Source organism: Myotis myotis, unplaced genomic scaffold (assembly GCF_014108235.1).
Source record: "Myotis myotis isolate mMyoMyo1 unplaced genomic scaffold, mMyoMyo1.p scaffold_m19_p_8, whole genome shotgun sequence".
Lineage (NCBI taxonomy): Eukaryota > Metazoa > Chordata > Mammalia > Chiroptera > Vespertilionidae > Myotis > Myotis myotis.
In genome coordinates, this window is record NW_023416390.1 from 53,439,194 (window position 1) to 53,463,284 (window position 24,091).

General features: G+C 36.7%; 1 protein-coding gene across 1 annotated transcript in view; it reads left to right on the plus strand.

Annotated features, from left to right (window-relative positions):
• KCNH7 (potassium voltage-gated channel subfamily H member 7) overlaps positions 1 to 24,091 on the plus strand; it is a 407,166-nt gene that overhangs the window by 312,058 nt on the left and 71,017 nt on the right. Inside the window, exon 7 of the mRNA XM_036319925.1 lies at positions 23,440 to 23,865. Coding sequence (XP_036175818.1) covers positions 23,440 to 23,865 — 426 coding nt within the window. The remainder of the gene's footprint in view (positions 1 to 23,439; positions 23,866 to 24,091) is intronic.

Here is a 24,091-nt window from a genome sequence, read left to right on the forward strand (position 1 = left end):
AAATGGCTAGAGCAGAATACGCTCTTCTTGAAGACAGCACATTAGTAGTAATTTTAAATATATTTATGAATGTGTTGGGATTCCTGTGCTTACTGTAGATGGACTCACTTTCATTGTAGTAAAAATAAAATAAAATAAAATAAAATAAAATAAAATAAAATAAAATAAAATAAAATAAGGAAATAAGAAAAATGCATCCACCACAAGAGTCTATTTAAAATAATAGCATTTCCACCAGGCCAGCATAGCTCAGTGGTTGAGCATCAACCTATGAACCAGCCAGAAGGTCATGGTTTGATTCTCAGTTGGGTTGCATGTTCGATCCCCAGTGTGGGGCATTCAGGAGGCAGCCAATCAATGATTCTCTTTCATCATTGATGTTTCAATCTCTTTCCCCTTCTCCCCTCCTCTCTAAAATCAATAAAATATATTTAAAAAGTAAATAAAATAATAGCATTTCCATATCCCTACATTTTTAAACAACAGAATTCTTATATTAACTAATCAGAACTTTGTTTTTTATGGCTTAATGTAACACCTGTCCTTAGAGATTTTCTTTTCTCTTGCAAGTAATGAAATAGCTTCATTAAATCCTTGAGAAATTATGGTCTCCTTGGCAAAATCATTCTTCACGGAATATCAGGTTTCATTTGCAGTACCTTCAAATAAAATCTAAGATGACATTGTCATAAAGTAGAAATTAAAATAAATGCCATCCCTCTGTCTTGAGAATCAGCCTGAGCTTATTTCTATTCTAAGAAAGACAGAAAGTCAGAACTTTAAAGAAGGCATTAGTAAGAATTCTATCAAGACCTCTCCAAAGGCATCCCCAGGTAGGTAAAAATATTTTCCTTCAGCTCTTCAGATCTGATTCTTGTCTATATTTCAGTCGTCATACAAATAGGAACAATCTTCCCAACACATGCAGAGTTCCTTAATGTTGTAACTTGAGTTTTATTCCACTGCATCTATCCTCAGGAGGCATCATTTATTGTGTACCTATGACACCTAAGACCCTTTCACCTGCCATGCATGAGCAGGTACAATGAAACTTTTTATGGGATGTTTGGGATGACTAACATATTTTAAATTATGTTATAACATATGACATAATTTAAAATATACTACAGTGCTGTGTATGAAGGATAGCACATATGGGCCAGGTAATATTTGCATTTAGAAATCAGGTAAAGGTGTATCTGCATGGTCAGGGGAAACTTCATGGGAGAGGACTTGTTCTGAGCCTGGAATGCTGCATAGCATTTAGAATAATGGCGAGGGTGCAATAGACACGAGGATGAAGCTGAGCCAAGGCCCAGCAGAGACCCTGAGAAGGGAGTATCAAGGACAATGCTGCTGTTCTCATAAACGTTGTCATTAGGACCTCACATGTTTTACCGTCAATCCTTCTGAGTTTCCTTAGGTAAATGCCTCGTGAGAGCTTATGTTCCTATGAGTAAATATATAAATTTCATTTCTTGTTTATAAATACTGAACAAGTAGCAAAATATGTGTCATTACTTGATTTACTCTTAAATTGTGAAAGCTAATTGCTTATTCAGTTGAGTTTTGAGTTGTGCTTTGGGTACTGATCATTGGCTCTCATGAATAAAAACATATGCTTTCTCAAAATCTACAAGAATACATAAAGTTCATAAGCCTTCTGTTTTCACCAGAAAGCCAAGCTCTAATAGTATATAACATAAAATAAAACCTTTGATTGATACGGGTATCCTTTAGCTAATAAATAATTATCATTAGTTTTAAAAGATAAATAACATATTCAGCTTATCAATAACTATATGATATAAACTCAATATATCAAGTGACCTTTTATATAATTTAAAAGAGTACATTTAGATTCTCATGTTCCCCGTTCCTGTTAGGGAAAGGCAACATTTTCCAGTAATTGAGTCTTTTCCACCTACCTAAATTTAGAATACAGTATCTCTCCTCCCTGGTGATTTCTGTGAGCAGATTTGAGGCTTTCAAAATAAAAATTCCCTACATGTTTTATTTGTATCAGTTCTGCTTCTTTCTCAAAAGCACCAGGAAAGCCCAGGGAGCTACAATGATTAATGACCTGTTCTAGAGTTTAACCTGCTCTATAAAATGGGCTGCATTCCAGAGCATAAAATAAACTCTAAGTAGGTCAGGAGCTTGAACTGCCAGAGGGCCTACCTTACACCAAAGGCAAGCAAGTCGGAAATTAAATTAGCACCAGAAATTGCTGGTACTCATGATTCTGTGGCTTCATATTGGACTGAAAGATGGGGAATTATACTGTGTAATAAAGCCTTGAAAACCTAATTCATTTAGACTTATGCAATTTTGAATTAACCAGATGATGACCTGGTTCAAAATAGTTTTGTGCATTCTCTAAAATGGTTCTTTTCTTGTAGGGTGGAGGAGAAATTTTGCAAAATGAAATAAGGAAATATTCATTTATGAGAGCAGAAACCAACAAAATATGCTCAAGGGTTACCTTAGAAGAGTCACAGAATGAATGTACAACTTACAAATAATTTTTATTGAACTTAAAACTTCTGTAACAAACAAGTAAATTAAATCTACAAGATGTTCAACACTGAAGTAATACATGATGTTCTGTGATCTTAAGGAGGTCACAAGTTGTTTGTTCACAATCTGTTAGCCTGTGTTTATCTCTAATAGTCTATAAACTTTAATCCACATGGAAAAACTTCTGAAGCTCTCAAAGCTGTAAAGAACAACTAAGTGGGAAAACATGGCATACTAATGGGAGACAAAGATAGCTTTTAACAGGAGAAATCTAGATTTTTAGTTCTAGGGAAACACATGGAGCCCCAAGGCAGTCAGTCATTCCAGGTGTGTGAGCCCTACCTGTCTCTAGTCTCACCTTTATGTGCCATCAGCATACCTAACCCACTTCAACTTAAATGCCATTTCCTCAAGGATGCCTTCTTTAACCACCCTCACCCCCACTGACTATGTTAAATTCACCTAGTTTTATGCTCTGATAATACCTTTCTTTTATCATTTATGATAGATAGATAGATAGATAGATAGATAGATAGATAGATAGATTAAAATTGTAATCAAATTTTTATTTGTGTAGTCCTTTGTGTTATGCTATCTCCCCTCTTGTATGTAAACTCATTAAATACAGGAGCAGTGCCTTTTTTGTCTCTCATTTTCTTATACATGAGAGTCTGATACATTGTTGGTGTCTGATACATTGTTGGTGCTCAGTAAATGTCAGATGGATGGATGGATGGATGGATGGATGGATGGATGGATGGGTGGATATCTATTTTTCTTAGGAAGAGTAGGCCTGTGTTTGAGGAGGAGCTGAAATTGAGCGAGTAAAAAGAGAATCCATGCCCACCTGTATGCCTGTGAGTCAAGAACTGACATTGGGCTTTACAATGGGGAAATATTTTTTATTTTATTATAAATGACACCACTCAGAATGGGAAACTAAGTGGTTTCAAAGCCAGAACTCCTTAATGGTTTACAGACAAGAGGTTTTATAGGACAAAAATCATGAGTAATCATGACTAAGGGTTTCAAGGCCAGAGGGGCTGTGTTGATTGGTCAGTTCTTATGCAAGCTTCCACAATCTGATTTATTCATCTCCTGGTGGCATCCTGTCCACGTCTATGTGGCTATGGCCAGATGGCCTCAAACAGAAAGAAAGATCTGTAAGACATCTTGGGATTGTGAGTCAGTGACATTTTCTTAAGAGCAAAAAGAAAAGAACAGAACTATCCATTTTATGCTCAACTGGCTACATTTTTCTCTTACCTTATTAAGCAGAGTATACCTTTTGAAACTTGCTTATAGCAAGGCCTGCAGGCCCCATGTGGGACAGGACTACATTCTCCTCCTTAGCTATGACAGTTAAGAAGGAATTATTTAATAACCTTAACTAAAAGCTAAATTTTAATATGTCTAGTCTGCAATGATTTGCTGTTGGTTTCAGAGCCAGATTTCTAACAAGCCCCCTCCTAAATCTATTATGGTATTTGGCTTTTAAGAGCTAAACAATATTTTATCCAATAATATAAAAAGGTTGAAAATAAGGAAGCATGAACACAAAATATTTTGTTGTAGAGTTTATAGTATTTTTGCTTCGTATGTTCATCAGTATTATTCCCTGTGAAGACAAAAATGACAGACTGCTTTTTTTAGGGCCTGCCAACTGCAAAAAAAAAAAAAAAAAAAAAGAAAGAAAGAAAAAGAAAACTTTCTCCATTTAGATTCTTTCCTTCTCTAAAGCCTACAGGGAAGAATCATTGAATTTTTCTCTCACATCTCCTTGTTGGGGAAGATAGAACTGGAAGTGGAAAAAAGAGCCAAAGGCATAGGGATGTGACTGGTGAGGCTGCCAGGCCTCTGTCTTGCAAAGCTTCTGTTTTATCTTTGCCTCTTGCTCACCCTGCTCCTTTACTCTCCAAAGGCACATTAAGCTCTGAACACTTGTGGTGCCTACAGGGCCTTAGTCTCCCACTGAGTGAGTCCAAACTAGGAGGTGAGAGCTCCCAACCCCAAGAAATGTCATGGCAGGAAAAACTGCAAAATGTCAGGAATGATCATGAACCTCTAAACTTTCAAGACACTGCCCTTAATTGTTACCAAGGCCCAGGCAAGAATGTCACATTTATTTTTCACTGCAGTTAGAAAATTTTTCTTAAAAATAGCTTAATAGGTGCTAGTGAGTGACAAGGCTTCTGTGGCTAGCCTAAACCTTAGATGTCCTGTTTCTTATCTCCCAAGGCAAATGAAACATGACATGCTGCTCAGGGGTACGTCTTCTGCTTCTGACCAATGCACATTTTTATTGTTACCACAAAAGCTTGTATTGCAAATGTGGGACTTAATCATATGCATAATCTCTTTTAACATCTGAGAAGCTCTGTTTCTACAAGAGGTAAGAACAGGCTGGTATTTTTTGAAGCTTAAAAATTTGCAAATAGTCTCTGGAAAAGTATTCTTTCCTCAACTCATAAGCAATGCATGACGTTATCTACCATTATCATTTACTACAGGGAATGGAAAGCTAACCACTGTTTCATTGTTTATCTCAAGATTACTTAAAGATGATATAAAATGCATTAGCAAAATGTACTAATGAACCTATAGTTTTAAAGAGACAGACCAAATAATATATAGCTTAGCAAAATGGAAGTAATTTAAAATGAAGTGTTAAGAAAACCCTTCATTAGTTTAAGATTCATAACCTTCATTTAAAATATATATTACATTAAAGATAAAAAAAGCTGCTATAAAAATCACCTCATTTCAGCATCTGTCTTCATCACAAGGTGAATGATAGTTTCAAGATAATGAGTTTTTCTGAATTACTGAGTGTATTAAGGTGCTTTGAGGTGATCTTATCTGAGAGCAATCTTTGCAAATATTAATATTTAGATACAGCCCCTGGTATAATGAATATATTCTAAATCTTTATATACCAGTGTAAAGTTCTAGTGTAATTTTGACCAGAAAGTTTAAGGACATTATTTCAGCAGGTTACATTGAGAAAGCTAAGGCTTGATAGATTGAATTTCGTTAATGGGTGCCAGACTCCTTTAATGAGATGCCAAACTTCAGGGGCCTCATCCAAGCTCTTAATGTTCTGGCCTAGGCTTGCCAACTTGCTTGCTGAAGGCACACACTGCCCCCACAAGAGGGTCTTCGCCAGTAGCCGTTTTCTGGGTTAATGTATTCTAGACTGAATTCTCTCACCCACTGAATGCTGCCCAGGGAATCTGAGTGTTCACACAAACTAACAAACATCCACCAGACAAGCACCAGCAATGCCCAGCTGGCTCTTTGTCCCCCACGGGAACTGTTCTCAGTCAGAGCCCGGTAATTGTTCAGTGCAGCTGCTCTGTTTCAAGGGTGCCAGCTCATCTGAGCCAACTGTATGCACACAGCCCCTGACTCCGGAGCTGAGCAAGTACACCTCAGGGGTGGGGGTGGGGGGCCTTCAAGGACTCCATTTTAAATTTGCCTTCTCCGTCAGCTATTTAGGGGAGAATACATAATGAGAGGCAGATATTTAAGGGTTGTAAATATCCCACATAGTTGCGAAATTCGGCTGTAGGTGTGCATCACAATCTCACCCGTGTCAAAAAGCATTCGCTGTATACTCAACAGTCACCTACGTGGCTATACTGTGCATGATGCAATAGCAACTATGTCATAACACACGTGGTATCTTCTATACACCCAGATGGTGGATAAAGAGCTGGCTTAATATCCAGAGTGAGGGGCAATCTGAGTCCAGACTGGGAATGCAAGTTCCATTATCTTATCTCGTGCCACATTACTGGCCATGAGGGTCCACTATCAGATCTTCCAAAATGATACTGAAATTACCAAAAAAATATTTCGTGAGAAAAATAGACAAAAACAGATTATTATAAGGCAGTTAGAATTTGTCAGGGCTTTCCTGTCAATTAGAGGTTCCAAAATGATACTAAGATTACCAAAAATATATTTTGTGAGAAACATAGACAAAAACAGATTATTATAAGGTAAGTAGAGTTTTTTCAAGGCTTTCCTGTCAATTAGAGGTACTAATATTCTCCCAGAAAAAGCCTCCAACATAGTATTCTGTACACAAATGACATCATTAAACAGTGTCAACCTGCCACGTGCATGCCAAGTGTCTCCAGGGGCTTGTGGTACATATGATGATTAGGGTGATAGTTTTCTATTGTTGAGTAACAAATCACTCCAAATCATAGTGACTGTAGACAACAAGCACTTCTCCTTTCACAGCTTCTGTGGGTCAGGAGTCAAGGAGAGGCTTAGCTAGGTGGTGCCTATTAAAGGTCTTTGTCAAGGCTGCAGTAAGGTGACGGCCATGGCTGCAGTAAGGTGACAGCCATGGCTGCAGTCATCTCAAGGCCAGGCTAGCGAGGGATTAGCTTCCAAGTTCACTCAAGGGGCTGTGGCTGGCTTCTGAGCCTCTGCGTGGGGCTGCCTCACACCATGGCAGCTGTCCAAGGGAGGGAGAGGGTGCGCACGGAAGACTGAAGTCACAGTCTTTGTATAACCTAAAACTGAGGGTGACTTCCCATCACATCTGACATATTCTAACCATTAGAAGCAAGTCAATAAACCCACTCTACACTCAAGGAGAAGGGATTACACCGCGACACTGAAATCCAGGAGGCAGAAATCACCGGGAGCCATTACCGAGGCTGCCTTCCACAGTGAGGGACAATCTTTATTCAAACCTCAGCATGTCTCTCTGAAAAATTATAGCAACCACCTCTAGTTAGTCTCAGAGCCAGATTGTGTCTCCTCCAATCAAACAACACTTGCCGTGGCAAAGTGGTCTTTAAAAACTGAAAATCTGATTTTTTTGTTTAACAACTGCTAGTTGTCCTCAAGAGAATGTCTAAGCTTCTTAATATGACATACAAGACCGTTTATAAAGGGTGTCCCAAAATTTACACAAGAAGTAATTTTGATAGAAAAAACAGGTTTATAATTTAAAAATTGTAAATATTTTATTGATTCATAAAGAATACAGTATAGGGTTATGTATGGAATAGCACATCGGGTAAATGGCCTCCACAGCTTTGCTGACACATACGCAAAGCCGTGGTCTTCATTGGTCTTCATTGTCCCTGCTCCTGGGCCATAATTGGTACTTGGTAATGCTTATCAAATTGAAGGGATTGAAATCAAAGGGCAACAGATATGAGAATCTGATTCAATAAACCAAGTAAAATTAGGCTTTTATTTTTGTTGTTGTTGTTGTTGTTAATGCTCACGTAAAATTCAAATCTTGCGTGAATTTTGGGACACCCTTTATATAGGGCATAAAGGCAGTATTAAATGGTCTTTAAGGTCATGGGCTCTAAAGACAGGCTGCCTGGGTTCAAATCCTGGCTCCCACAATTTATCAGTTTTATGCTTTGGGGAAAGTTTATTAACCTCACAAAACTTCAGTTTCCTCATTGAAACTTGAAACAATAATAATACCTACATTTTAGGATTTTGTGATAATTAAAGACGGTAATCCTTGTGCAGCTTGTGGCACACTATCTAGCGCATGGTAAGACCTCAGCAAGGGGAGGTTGTTATTATAACTTCCCCAATTTCTCTGCAACTATAACAACCTACAGTGGGAAGGCAATTTTGACCTCTTACAGGATGGTCTCCTTCGCCTGAACAACCTTTCCCTATTCTTCTTTAGCTGAAGAACTTATATTTATGCTTAAATACTCAATTCAGAGAGTTCAGTTTTCCTCCAGGAAACCTTCACATACACACACACACACACACACACACACGCACGCACACACACCACAATTCTGGGTCCGGTGGCCCTTCTTATACTCCCCCAGCTCACATGCCTAACTCTATTATCATACATATTACACTGCTGTATTATCATGGTCTATTTATTGCTCTATGGCCCTATTAAAATCTGATTGCCTCAAGAGAAAGATGACTGTATTTCTGTACATATAGAGTCTTGCTCAGTTCCTGGCACACAGTAGGTCCCCAAAACAAGTGGGTGGAATGACTTAATGAATGAATTATTGAGAGATTTCTGATGCGGTCTTTTTTCCTCTCCATTTCTTGATACTACTTCTCACCTCCGTTACCGATCCCTTCACTCCCAGCTCCTGGTTCCATAAGATTATTTCAAGTGTGGCTTTGAAAAGACTGACACCCAAACAAGAGCTGTTTAGATCAAAGAACATGCTTTTCTTCACTCACAGTTCTTAAGATACAATTTAGATAAGAGTCAATCTTTCTTTCACTGGCTTCCCATTATTTGGGATTTTGAAGTTTACAACTTCAGAACAGCTGTATTTCTTCACAAGCCAAACTTCTCAGCCAGGCATTTAAAACTGCATACAACCTGCTCCCCACGGACCTCTTAATCCACACCCTCTACACATATCCTGCTTCTTTTGCCCACTCTCAAAAACATACACTCATAAACACATACACACCTACTAAATGCACCACAAGTACACACATCCACAGACACACAAATATATACACAGGAGACTAACTGCTTTGAATTACCTCTAGATGCTTGTTTAAATTCAGATTCCCAAGGCTCCTCTGGACTCAGAGGGCTGAGGGCAGAAATCAGCATTTTGACAAGCTTCCAGTAGTCCTCATACATAAAAAAGCTTGAAGACCTTGTCCCTCTGAATGATCTTGATGAATATGTTTCCAGGCTTTAGTAGTTTAGTAGTGTTGTGGACTCCCTGGAACGCATCTTATTTCTAACTGGGGGGGGGGGGGGGGGCGCGATGGGAGAATCCCAGTTAACCATTAAGATTTACTCACATAGCACCCTTGTCAAGCATCCCTAGATGGCTGCACAGTAGCTGACAGATCCTGCTTGCCTGGCCCTTGGTACATCACGTGTAAATTATTAGTTTACATGTTCATTCTCCAGGTTAATTCAAAAGCACCTGCGTGTAGGGACCACCTCTGGCAGCACTTCTGCTATTGGATCTAAGTTGGTCGTTGTTCAGTCAGTGTTTCCTGAAATTTTAGCTATTACATTAAAATACGTTTTTGCTGTCATATGTGTTATCTTATATGAGTCCGTAAGACTTGATTTTTTTTTCAATATAAAATAAAATACAGCAGTATTTAGTCATCACACGCCACCTTAACTTTTCAAATATATTATAATAAAGAATAAATATCTTGTCCAAGATATATAATAGGACATGTAAATTAAATTCTTCTGCCAAGATACTTATCTAATAAAGAGGGAATATACTAATTGACCCTCACACCATTGCAATGATGGCAGCACCCACAGCCAATAAGGAGGGAATATGCTAATTGACTGCCCTGCCTTCAAAGATGGCGGCACCCAGACCCTTTAGCTCTGCCAGGGCGGCAGGCAGGTGGCCTGCTTCCGGAGACCCCCAGTCCCTTCAGCCCCCCAGCCCCCCAGGGATGCTGGAGGCTCAGGTAACCAGGCCCAGCCAAAGTGTGATGGGGCATCGCCTTCCCCTGATCGTCAGGTAGTCTCCCATCCCTGGGGGCTCCTGGACTGTGAGAGGGGGCAGGCCAAGCTGAGGGACCCCTCTCCAGTGCATGAATTTTCATGCACCAGGCCTCTAGTTTAGTCTAGTTTAGTTGATAATCTTGCATAATTTGGAATAGCTAGCTGCAAAGTAGATAATGAACAAATTTTAGTTGTGTTGGTTTAATAGTTTTATATTCCTTAACACAAATGCAAAGTCAGATTGTATTGGTACTTTATTTACATTTTGGTGTCTAATTATTTTAATGCTTCAAGATTTCTGCTGATTTTTTTTCTCTAATTTAAATTTGGAGTGTATCAGCAGCCAACAATCACACTCTTCCAATTAAGGTACACAGGTGCTAAGATTCATAACCAAACACATTTAAATGGGGTCACTGCTGAGCCCACCACTGCCAGGTGGTTTTACTCCAAGGTGGAAAGGACAAAGAGCATCAAAACACATAGTAACCAACAGAATTGGCTCCTGGTGCTTAAATGTACAAGTTCACCAGCTGATGGAGCACGGTGTATTAGATATAGATATCAGTTGACATATTGATTTCACAAGTTTTGGTGAAAGAATCTCTTCCAACTTTTCTGTAACATGATGACTTCTGCTTACTAGCCTCTTCCCCAAAGACAGGAAACTTACCTAGCTTGCCAGCTCCTTAGTCAGTGTGGGAGGCTTTAGGCTATAAATTTTTTTCTTGTTCTTTTTTAATACCTTGTGAATTCCCAGAAGAAAGCCTCCCACTGTCATAGGAAGGAACTAAAATCCATGCTGAAGTCAAACAGAATTACTTGGAAATGACATGCTGCTCATGATAATTCACCTCCTTCTCTAAAGAGCAGACATAAGCAAAGGTTGATAAAATAATGCATCTCATCGTTTGTCAGTGATCATTTCTCCCTTCAAAATCATTCACTATTACACCGTATGACATTTAATATATTAGAATCACCTCTCCTCACAACAACTTATTTATAATGTTAGCACCCAATTAACTTTTTCCAAAATTACTGTTAATGCAATAATCTTGAGTATTTTACCTGAATGGCAATCACTTAAAGCCCATTATGAGTCCTCAAAATGAAGGAGGAACCCGACCTAGTTACAGTAAAGAAATAGCAGCCTGAATGCTGCTAGCTCACTACAGAATTAAACAGTCTTGATCTACAACACGTATAGTGAACTATAGAAATGTGTGTTTTATGTCTTCTGAGTTTCTTTCATGATACATTATTGACAGGCAATAGTTTCCTACCACATTTTACATAGTGTCGCTCTCTTCCCATTTTCAGACTTCTAGCCAACATACTACATAGATATTTGTGTGTGTGTGTGTGTGTGTGTGTGTGTGTGAATACAGATATACAGATATTATATTTATACACTCACTTGTATCACAGTGATAAGCATAGCCTCTAACCATTGAGCTTATAGTGACAAGGATGTAGATGTGGTCAATTAAACAAAGACAAGAGAGCACATTAATGAGATGTTAGGTTTGATTTTGTGCAATGCTGTGTTAATTCTGATTACCTTCAGAGGTTTAGTTCAAAGAAAACCTGTATAAAAAGGAAATCTTAAATGTGGATTTGAAAAATAGATGAACGGTGGACAGTCAATCATCTTAGAAAATAGGTGTCTCCTCTAGGTCCATAGCTACTTAAAAATGCAAATGTAAAAAGATAAAAATGGGATAAGGAGGTCCATGACTGCATGGCAGGATGCACATTTACATGATACTTAGTGGATTTTTTATAAGTGTATAATGTTAGTACACACAGTTAACTATGGTCAGGTCCAACTTATACTATTAACAAGGATACAGTACGTTATTATTCAACATGACTCACTGAATTCTTACTGTACAGAATAATATCCTTGTGACCAAAATGATTGACCTGAGGCAGCCTTTACTCTAGAACAGTTGGATTACATACAAAATACACATGGACATAAATCTCAGTGCTCAGTGGTCTGCCACCATCAAGTCCTGCACCACCATGGCAAATGTCTATCAAATGAGTATATAGGATAAATCCTTATGCTTTAAAAAATTAAATATATATAGTGGAAACTTTCCCTTTCACAATAGAGCTTGGTTTTAATATCACAAATGTAGTATTCACCCTTGACTAACAGAGTAATTTACAGTATAAAAAAATCAGTGACAGTCATATTACTGTTAGAGTATGTTAAGGCTAGGAGGGATTTAGAGTTAGCTTAACTCAACCTGTGTATTTTATAATTGAGATAATTAGTGTGGCAAGTGTCCAGAGAAGTGCTTGCTGATGACACAATTTGAACTGTCCACAACAAATGGCAAGAAAGGTGAAACATCATAACCAGATTTCACAAAGTTGAACTTATTTAAAATGATTGCTTTTTATTTTAAGATTCTGTCCTTTCTGATTTTTTGTATTAACACTAGAAGCCCAGTGCATGAAAATTTGTGTACTCGGGTGAGGGGGGGTGGGCCTCAGCCCAGCCTGCACCCTCTCACAATCCAGGACCCCTCGGGTAGGATCCCTAGGCCTGGCCTGAGATCAGGGCCTATGGAGGCTTTCTTTCCCCAGGCTACAGGCAGCTGGCCCCACCCCCGCTGCTGCCACTCCTTGGCACCTGTGCAGCGCTTCCCCCACTTTCCTGCCACCAGTGACCTCCCTCTTAAGGCAACAGGCTTGGTTGGGTCAATGGCTTGGCTGGCCTGGGCCTCTCTCATTCTTTGCTGGGGGGGTGGGGCCAGCCCTGTGAGGGGCCGTCTGCCTACCCGATCGCCCCTAACCACTTACCTGCCTACCTGATCACCCCTAACCACTCTGCCTGCCTGCATGATTGCCTCTAACTGCTTGCTTGGGGGCGGGGCCATCTGGTCTCTGGTCATTTTGGTCGTGACACCTCTGACCTTTTATTATATAGGATACTTTTAGGAAATAATGGTGGTAGAGAAAGATGGCTGCTTTTCATAACATTCCTAATGTGGAAAATATCGCAAAACACCCATTTCTTTTTAGTTTTACAAAACTCTAAAATCCAAGAGTTGGGGGACCACTGAGTTAGAAACCAATAGAAAATGGAGTTCAGTGGCTACTCTACGTATGAAAAGCTTAAACAATGTACCAACAGGGCAAAATTAGTAAGAAGGGTTCGTTATGAAATTAATTATGCTAGACATTGTGCCTATTTACCATGTAAAAATTGGATAAAAATTCTGAAAGGAAATAATACGTGTCATTTGCTATTTATATGTATCTCTGACAAGAGAGTAAATATATCAGTTTTTAACCGTATTTGAAAAAATTGGCATATTTTATCTATCAATAAGATGTAAAAGGTGTGGAAATAAAGAAGTCAAGCCCTAACCAGTTTGTCTCAGTGGCTAGAGTGTTGGCCTGTGGACTGAGGAGACCCAGATTCGGTTCCGGTCAAGGGCATGTACCTTGGTTGTGGGCACATCCCCAGTGGGGGGTGTGCAGGAGGCAGCTGATGGATGTTTCTCTCTCATGGATGTTTCTGGCTCTCTATCCCTCTCCCTTCCTCTCTGTAGAAGATCAATAAAATATATTTTTAAAAAAATAAAGAAGTCAAGAAGATTGAGGGGTGGTCATAATCATATTATTACACATTTATTAGGCTAGAGGATATCATGAAGAGGCACAACCTGGCTTGGTTTTTATTTGTTCTGTGTCACTTGCATCATACTGTTTGTTTCAGGTAAGTGTTATCATATCCATGCCTCCCTCCCGGGAACATGAATAGGAGTAAAAACATCTTAGTAGTTGTTTTTTCCCCACAAAAAATTGTCAAAGTAAAAAAATGTCTGATGAGATAAAAAGTACAATAGCCAAAATGGAATTCAGGACAATTTACAATTATGAATAATTGCCTCCTAGGGAGTTATCCCTGCAAGGTGATGAACAAAACTAGGAAGCCAATGAATCTTTGATACAAAATTATGTTTCTATATAAAGTCTTCTGAATAATCGAGAATGCCATATTTATTTTTTTTCATTTACTTCAGATGATTCATATGCTCATTATTCTAAAGTTCCTTAAAATAGCAAAGATGATTTTCTTGAATGCACTACTCAGATTTCTTCAGCATGACTAAAAGGTAGACTGTGATTGATAGTTGGTTATCAAAGAAAGTTATCTCAATGACACTTCTAGCCATTGTTTAGGTACAACTCTTTTTTGACTATGATGGAATCAGTGTCAGATTTAATTCCAAGACTCATCATGGATTATAGTAGAATATTTGGTTTGTTTTCTCTCTTAAAAGAACAGTTAATATATCATAACTAAAAGTAATTTATGACTATTTATTCAGTAATTTTTAAATATGGAATGTTCTTTTTAAATATTTTGATTGTTGCTGCTGTTTGTTTTGATTTTATTATTTGAACATGAAAGAGGCATGTAGGTTTTTTTAGTAATCCCATCATCCTGGAATTTTCATGGAGAGTGTTGCCTATTTCTGCCTTTAAAACACAATAATCCTTGACCTTTAGAAGATGCAAACATAGTAAAATCACACTAATTTATTGTAATTGAGCAAACAATGTGTGTTAGATAAAATAATAAAACTGCAGAATCTCAGATATCATCTCTATGTATATATATATATGTATATATATATAAATTTCTACAGGATCCTTGGAAAATATACTCAAATTGTAAAGTGGACAGGAACTCCATAAAAACTTACTGAATTCATTTTAAAGAAATGCCATTTTATTACTTGCAGAAAAATTGAGAAAGTCATGTATTCTCAGAAGATGCTCAAAAGTAATTTTCTCCAACCACCCATCAGATTGACAGTTCTTTTTTATGATAGCCATTCTAACCCAATTAACTAACTGTTCCCTAGTTCCAGGACCCATGCTTTTATGAAGAAATATCTTATTCTTTGCTTAAACTGAGTCTTTGCAAAGTGTTGGAGAGCTTTTTAAAAATGGTTGATCCCTTAAATCACTACTTGACAAATAACCCACGAGCCAACATAGCATAACTAAGATGTTCATAATCAAAGAAAAACTTTTATCTTACCAGCAAAACCACGAACCATAATTATCTGTCTTTGGCTATCTTTGTTTGCATGATTGACTTAATCCAAAGGTCACATCAGAGAATTGGGTTCAGTCAATAATTATAGTTGACATTCAGTGTTATTTATAATTTAATTTTGAGTTGGTCAAGTTAAATGTGCCTAATAATTATAATAGTAGTATTCACTTATGGGGAGTTTAGGGTAAGACAGGGGTTCTCTATAAACTTTATACATGTGTGATCTTACCTAGTACACTGTGGCTTATGATGTAGGTATTGCTGTCCTCATGTTGCTGCTAAGGAATCTGCTGCTCAGGGAGATTCTTTGAATGGGCCACGGCAGAGCTGTGATATGTAACAGGGCCATCTCAGCCCAGAGTCTAACCCATGCAGCAATATTGGACAGATTATGCATTTCTAATTAGTGGAAATTGTCTTTATTTTGGGTGCCCATCATGGCCATCTAACGTTGCTATTTTGTTCTCCCTATGTCCTACATCTGTGTTCTATCCCAACAAGTAACATTGAGGCTCATGGCAAAAAGTGATTTGAGTGGAGGGCGGGGGGTGAGAGATCAACCAATGAACTCATATGTGCATATGCATAACCCATAGACACAGATAATAGAGTGGTGAAGGCTTGGTGGGGAAAGGGGAAGAGGCAATGGGGGGGGGGGAGGACATATGTAATACTTTCAACAATAAAGATTTATAAAAAATGAAGTGATTCTGCATAATTCTCTTTATTCATTATTTTGACTTATGTGATTAGAATTTTATTAAAAATGGTTTTATCACTATGAAAGGGTTTACACAGATCCTTATAAAATAAATTCTGTTTCTAGAAACAGCATGTGCAGTAAGAAAAGGTAGGCTTTATCCCCATAATGAAATGAATTGAAACTGAGAGGCTTAAAAAAAACAGAAGTTTATTCTCTCAACACTCTGGAGGATAAAAGTGTGAAATCAAGCCATTAACTGGGGCATGTTCTGTGAAGCCTACAGAGGAAAATCAGTTTCCTGCCTTCCTCTGAGTTTTTGTGTTGCTGGAAGTCTTGGTGTTCCTTGCCTTATAGACACATCACTCCTATTTCTGTCTCCATTGTTATGTGTCATTCTTTCTGTGTGTCTGTCTCTGTCTCTTCCCTCTTTGTATAGGGCCCTCTTCAATCCACTGAGTATAACCTACCTCATCTTAAGTTGATTACATCTGCAAAGATCCTATTTTCAAATAAGGTGACATTCACAGGTCCTAGGATTTAGAATAGAGCATATATTTTGTTGGGGGACACAATTCAACCTACAGCAAGCACTTACATTGTAAACCTGTAATATAATGAGATAATGCCCATCAAGTCTTCAGTAAAAAAAAATCAAGGCATTCAATAAGGTTAGGGAATTTTATGGTTGATCATATTATATTTGTCTCTGAGACCTCAGGTAAATTATTTGTTCTCTCTGAGTCAGTTTCCTCGTCTATAAAAATATAGATAATAATGATTATCTCAAAGAGCCACTGAGAAAATTGAATGTCAGAATTTAACACTAGACCTGGTGACTAACATAAAGAGAGTCAGTATTAACAATCCTATTTCTCCAAGATAAAGCATTGATGAGCTAAGCAGGCATGTGCCCTGAGCAGGAATTGAACCATGACCTCTTGGTTCAATCAGGGCAAGAGTTTAATTTTTTAATATGTATGTATTTTAAGTAATTTATAAATATTATAAATGTTTGAGATATGATCTAACCTCTTTCTCCTATACTGAGTCACATATATTAAGAAGTCAGCATATTTAGATTAGCATATACAGCACATGCCAGACACTCAACCTGACATTTAGCTGAACCTGCTTGACTCTGATATTTACAAAATCATACAATCATCCCGACTTATTAAACATCCATGCATACATAGATGTGCACATACACACAAATGACTAAATTTCTACTTTAATTGAAGCCTTAGAAAGTTATTTCAATATAGAATGCTGCAGTGATTCTACAGTCTAATTTTAATACTTTATTATTTAAAACTTCCTTTGTGACAGATTTGATTTATTGTGTGAATCCCTTTCATCTTTTAATTTAAATGTCTGGGTAATCTTCAGTGGGGCTGCCTGTTGCAATAATTACTCAGGCTTTGCTGTATTTCTCAAATCATCTGCTGAAAAGCCAGGGATTCTAAATCTTTCCAGATGCTATATGTTTTACCTGATTCATTTTGTTACATACTGCTCTTCCCAATAGTTAAAAATACAGCTAGCCTATTAGTTAACTGTGAGTCCCAAATAAAGGATAAATAACAGATGAGCAGTCTCTACCAACACCTCAGTATGGCTTTAACAGCTGCCAGAATATCATATAATCTTTTGGAAGACTTAATCGTTCCCTACTGCACTTTTCTGAAGAGAAGAGTAGTTGTTAATACTGGTGTTCCCACAAAATTTTCACAATAGATCTTCATTGAATAAATAGTGTTGTTTCATATATAGATTTTTGTTGTATATAACACTTAGCAGTTAGAGGTTAAACAAATAGCAGTGTGCTAGCAACTAGGAAAATTATATTTGGTAAAGAGAACAATATTTTAGACTGTATTAAACTGTAAATTTAATTGGTGGTTTCAGGAAAGAGAAAATATAAATATTTTTTTTCTGGAGATCATACAGTTCCCCCTTTTTTAGTACAGTGAGTTTTAACCCCTCTTCCTCCCTCCCTCCCTCCCTCCCTTCCTCCCTCCCTTCCTTCCTTTTTTTCTTTTCTCTCTCTCTCTCTCTCTCTCTCTCTCTCTCTCTCTCTCTCTCTCTCTCTTCCTTTCTTAAAAGAAAAGTCTATTGCCCGGCTGGTATGGCTCAGCCGTTGAGTGTCGACCCATGAACCAAGAGGTCACTGCTTCGATTTCTGGTCAGAGCACATGCCTGGGGTGCAGGCTCAAAGCCCAGTAAGGGGTGTGCAGGAGGCAGCTGAGCAATTAATGATTCTCTCTCATTGATATTTCTATCTCTCTATCCCTCTCCCTTCCTCTCTCCCTAAAAGTCAATAAAAACATATATAAAAAAAGAAAAGCCTTATCAAAGTTTAATTAATCATGTTTTATCTTTCTAAAGTATATTACTTCCCAAGTGTGTAGGAGAAGTTGGCTCTCTTAAGAAAAGTTAATAGACGGTGTAGCTGCCTTTTACTTTTAAATCATGAACCCCTTAAAATACTATTCATGTTTTTAAAACAAATATTTACCTATCTAATATTTTATTTCTAACAGCACTCCAAAGTCTTTTTTTGATTGATAAACTTACTTGGGACTATGACTTATACATTTTTCCTATTTCCAAAGAAGTATAAGGTGACATTATAACATATATATGCATTTAGACTATTAAAATGGAAATAGAACTATTAAAACAACTATTAAACATAAATAATTGTACTAAAATTCCGAACTCATATAGTTTTCTGCAAGAAAGCAAAAAGAAACTGCAATTAATGAAATAAGTTATTCACTGTCAGTTTTTAAAATGAAAGAGAGATGAAAACTTTGATTCCTCAAAAGAACTCAATTATTTTCTAGAAATAAATTATAAAAATAATCTCTAATGCAAATCTTTACAAAAATTATATTACAACATATACATTGCATTCAGTGGTAGTTTTATGGGGGAAATGCAAAAACATACCTCTTATATCAAACTAGAATGAAAGCTTTGAATATGAGAACACTGTTTCTCAATAAGAGGCCTAACCTTATGAGTTTCTGAAAAGTGTCTATATTTTAACCTAACTTGTTGAACAATGTAGCTAAGTATTCTGAGAGGGATGAGCATCTGCAGATTTAGCCTGTCCAATTACCTTCTTGTAAGTGTGATTTGCCCCAATATGATGGAAATATGAAGGCAAACAGTTGGAGGGTAGGCAAAATAGGGATTGTGTGTAGTCTGTGTTGTTGAATAAAGGTCAGCATCATATGAATTAGATGTGCAGAGAGCAAAGTACCCATTCTTCTGTATAAACAAGAATCCAAACTTACCTGATACAGAACCAACTCAATTTTGATAGATGCGAACTTCTGTGACGTTTGTAGACCTATTTCTTTATTTTCCATCAAGAAATCACTTCCTCAAATATATTAGACCTTTCTGGCTGAGATTCTAGAACTTTTTTAAACTTCTTATTGTGAAAATGTTTAAACATATTATGAAACTAGAGATACCTATACATACCCATCACCCAGTTTCAATAAAATCAATATACAGTTGATATTGTTGCATACAAGCAGACACTCTCTCCCTGTTATCTTCTCCCATTCTGGGTGATATTGAAGAAAACCTTAAAAACTATATAATTTTACTCATAAATATTTCCCTGTGAATCCCTGAAAGATGAGGACTATTTAAAAAAAACATAAGCATGATATTATCATCATACCTAAGAACAATAATTGTTAGCAATTCCTGTGGCCACAGTTGAATTCTTCTCTTTCCCATGTATGTCATTTCCTGTCAAGAGGTAAAGGCTAACCTTCCACGTTACTGAATCTTGGATAGCCTGTGACTGCTTTGGCCATTAAATTATGGCAGAAGTGATGCTGTGCCAGTTCCAGAACTTGACCTTAAGAGGACTGAGTATTTCCACATGTCTCTTGGGAGTACTGAGCATCTACATAAGACATCATACTATCCTACTAAGGAGATCATATGGAAAAATTCTATATGCTCCATATATTATGCAAAGAGCATATGGAACTTCTTTCTAGTTCTCCTGGAAAATCTTAAAAATTACTGTATCTTGGTGAAAAGCTAAAACAATATAATAATCTTTTGAATCAATAAGATAATCACTTAATAACAGAGTACTGCCTCAGTGCCTAGGACTATTTTGGGGTTTACAATGAGACCACATGACACTAAAGCATGCTGTATAATTGGCTGATAAAAGTCATGAAAGAATTGAATAATATATAAAAATGGCATGGCCTTTCAGAAATCAAAAGAATTTGTACCATAACTTTTAGTACCATGCCAATTGCTACAAATGCATTTTCAAAACATGTTCCATTGTTGTATATACCAAATTTCAATGGTTTGGTATCAATAGATACATTTGAAAATTGCAAATGAACTTCCTTTCTGAACCTAGTTCCAGAAATAATTTAATTAGATAATTAATGTATAATTCAATATTGCTCCAAAGCAAAATTGAACTTCAAGTAAACAAAAAACTTTTGTACAGTATCAAGTAACACCTTTAAAATTGGTTTTAAACAACTATTATGAATGAAATTTGAATTAAGAATTCGATTAAATTACCCTATAATGGTAATACAATTTTTTAATTTTGTGATATCATTTTGATAACACGTTAATACAAAAAGGCACTTTGGGTTAGAACAGAGAAAAATAGTTTATCTATTAGATCAAACCACACATAATAGTCAAAATGCAATCAGGTATATCAAATATTAAATTAGTGATGATAGTTTTGCAATTTTTTTTCTATAATGTATTTGTTTATGTTTTTGTCATTGCATTCGTTTTCTAGAGTTGCTATAGTAAAATATCACAGAGTGGCTTAAAATAATGGAAATTACTCTGAGGCTGGGAGTCCAAAATCACGGTTCCTTCTGGAAGCTCTGAGGGAAAATCTGTTCCATATTCTTCTTGCAGGTTTTGGTGGCTGCCATCAACCCTTGGTGGTCCTTGGCTTGCAGCTCTCTCTGCCTCCATTGTCACATGGCTGTGTCTCTGCAGCCACATTTCCCTCTTTGTGTAAGGACACCAATTATTTCATCAGGGCCCACTCCAGTCCACCATGACTACCTATTACTTGATTACACCTACAAAGACCCTATTTTCAAGTAAGATCACATTAGGAGGTACCAGATATTAGGATTTCAGCATATCTTTTGGGGGTACACAATTCAATCCACAAGAGGTTTTAACCAGTTTTATTTTGGTACATATTTACCTAACATTATCATTTCAAATATTATAAATCATCATTAGGCAATAAGTATCTTAGCCTTAAACGGAGTCTATATTTTATTCAAGTGTGAGAAACCCTGACCTAAATGAGAAAGTCTGAGATTACTATCATGTCGCATTACATCTTCTACAGCCTGTCACTGTCCCTATTCACTGCCCTCCTCTGCCACTGTTTCCTTGCATTTTATTCATCAACATTATAAAGCAGCTTAACCCACAACACATTATTTCATACCTCCCTGCCTTTCTTTTAACTCTACGTGTAATATTATTTCCTTTCCAATTTTTGCATATGTGCAATGGAAAGAGTTCCATCCACAGTTTTTCTTCTCAGGGGAAGCTCTAAGGTGCTATATGTATGTAGTATAACTTCTGCTAAAACAAATATTTAGATTGCCCCCATGGGAGGTTCATATCAGAAGCAGGTCACTAAAGCAGGGAGCAAGCTCAGACATATATTCCTGTCTTTAAAAATGACTTTTTTCTGGTTCTCTTTGAAAAACTACGTACCTTTTTTATGAGAGAAATTTGTGAATTTAGCAATTTGGGAAGAAGCTTAAAAATTTTAGTTGTCTTGCCAGAGGACACTGTGTGCATAGAGAAATATAATGAGAGAGGAACTGGAAAGACAGAATGGGTCCGTATTTTAGATGACTTTGAGAGCCAAAATAAGGTTTTGGATTTACTTTCTATATTCTGAGTAGTCCTGATTTTTGAGAAAGAGATGTTACATAATGACACCATAAGAGATGATCCGTTCTTTCCAGACCAAAATATCTTACACTGTTTTTCTGTACTAAGCATAACAGGATTGCATTCTATCGATCTGCACTTATGAATTGATAGATTATTTAAACATCATTCCTATTTGGATTGTGGAAGTCAGATATCACTAGAACTATAGATATGGATTTAGATCTTGGATTCTGAGGATTTTTGGTGTTTAATAAATAGTGAAATCACTTTATTTTACAGATTTCTCTCTTAGTAATAATTAATTCCTGTCACTTTTCACAATAGCTTAAATAAAAGCCCTGTTTCCTCCATATACAACGTTATTCTGGACTGAGAAAAATGGTTAGGTTCTTTATTGTATTTTTCAAAGCTAGTTAAATCACTTTAGCTATTATCTAAAAAGAGCTTCACTTATTTTAACTGAACTCTTTCTGTTATATTTAAAAGTCATGTTGTATCTCATGTGAGGTTGTTATTTAACTTCTCAAGTTTTTTTTTATTTAAATAGAACAGTAACTTATATGTGGGTGGGGATGTAAGAAGTATGACAATAAAAATAAAATTGCAAGTTGCAATTTGTCTGAGATAGTTTATTATTATAGTTAAGTTAAAACCTACATGGATAGAATTACTAAGAACACAGAAATAACACTCTTTGACTAATTAATGGGATTTACTGAGAGCCATGCTGAAAAGCTGATGATTTATTAGCTGCGTTTAGAAGAATCTAGTCTAAGAACGTTTATTTAGTGAGATTCATTTTGAAATAAAGCCATTACATCTATGTGGGATATCCATAAGTTAAAATTATAATCCATCACTCCTTTAAAAAATGCTTCTATGTGCCATTTGTGGATCCATCAAAATGTAAAATTTTTGAAAACCCATGTATTTACATTTTCTGGGTAGCTAATATTTTATTTTACCTTTGTTCTTAAAATTTGGTTTAAAATCACAAACACATGAACTTTCCTACTGGGTAAAGTCACAATTCAAGTTTAACTCATTTTTTTTTTTCAGATAACCTAAAACTCTAAAAAAATGAACTATTTTAGTCTACTCAGTGCCTTATTAAGTAGAATAAATCTTAGAGTTTGAGCACTCCTTGATATGTAAGAATTCTGCAACATTTCCAGGTTATTCTTCTAAACATCCCCTTGCACAATTCTCTCTTCACAATTCTCTAAATGTGATGGAGAAGTTCAGGTGAAAGTCTATTTGTCCCAGACTATGAACGTGATCCTGGAACCAAGTAGACTGCTTCTATTCATTACAGCCTATCCTTTCTTGGGTTTGAAAACTGAATTACTCATGTATCAAACTGATTTCATGGTTTTCTTAAAAATAAACAAACAAACAAAAAAAACAGCTATGTTTTATTTCTGACAAGTAGTATGTTCCAAAGGAACTGGTAACCACTACTTGTTATCTCATGTTTTTCAGTGAAAATAATATTTATCAAAAACACCAATGAGGTTTCTCAAGTTAGGGATTTATACGGGCTTCCTCAAATATCACTTTACAATGTATGAATTCCATTATGTGAATCCTTTCTAATAGGTTTTGCTATTTAATTACCTTAATGTTTGTATAGGTGTGGGGATTAAATAATGGCATTTTTATATGGTGTATGTTTTTCTTTTCTATATTCAGGTTCTCTCCTTAGGAGCAGACGTCCTGCCAGAATACAAACTGCAGACGCCGCGCATCAACAAGTTTACAATATTGCACTACAGTCCCTTCAAGGCCGTCTGGGACTGGCTTATCCTGCTGTTGGTCATATACACGGCTATATTCACCCCCTACTCAGCAGCCTTTCTCCTCAACGACAGAGAGGAGCAGAAGCGGCGAGAATGTGGCTACTCCTGCAGCCCTTTGAATGTGGTAGACTTGATTGTGGATATTATGTTCATCATAGATATTCTAATAAACTTCAGAACCACGTACGTAAATCAGAATGAGGAAGTGGTAAGTGACCCCGCCAAAATAGCGATCCACTACTTCAAAGGCTGGTTCCTGATTGACATGGTGGCAGCGATTCCTTTCGACTTGCTGATTTTTGGATCTGGTTCTGATGAGGTAAGAGCAGCGTAAGCATCTTACTTTCTGAAAGATTTCAGGTATAAAAGTGAATCTATTTTTTTAACTGCAAAAAAATAAAGTACCTGGTTGCTTTACAAACTCCCCATATCTCACTGGTAAAATTCATTTTCAATTGAAAATGCTATAACATGAAATGGAACCATTTTGCCATTGCAAATAATTCACAATTCTTTCTGTTTTTGCTAAGAGATACTAAATATTA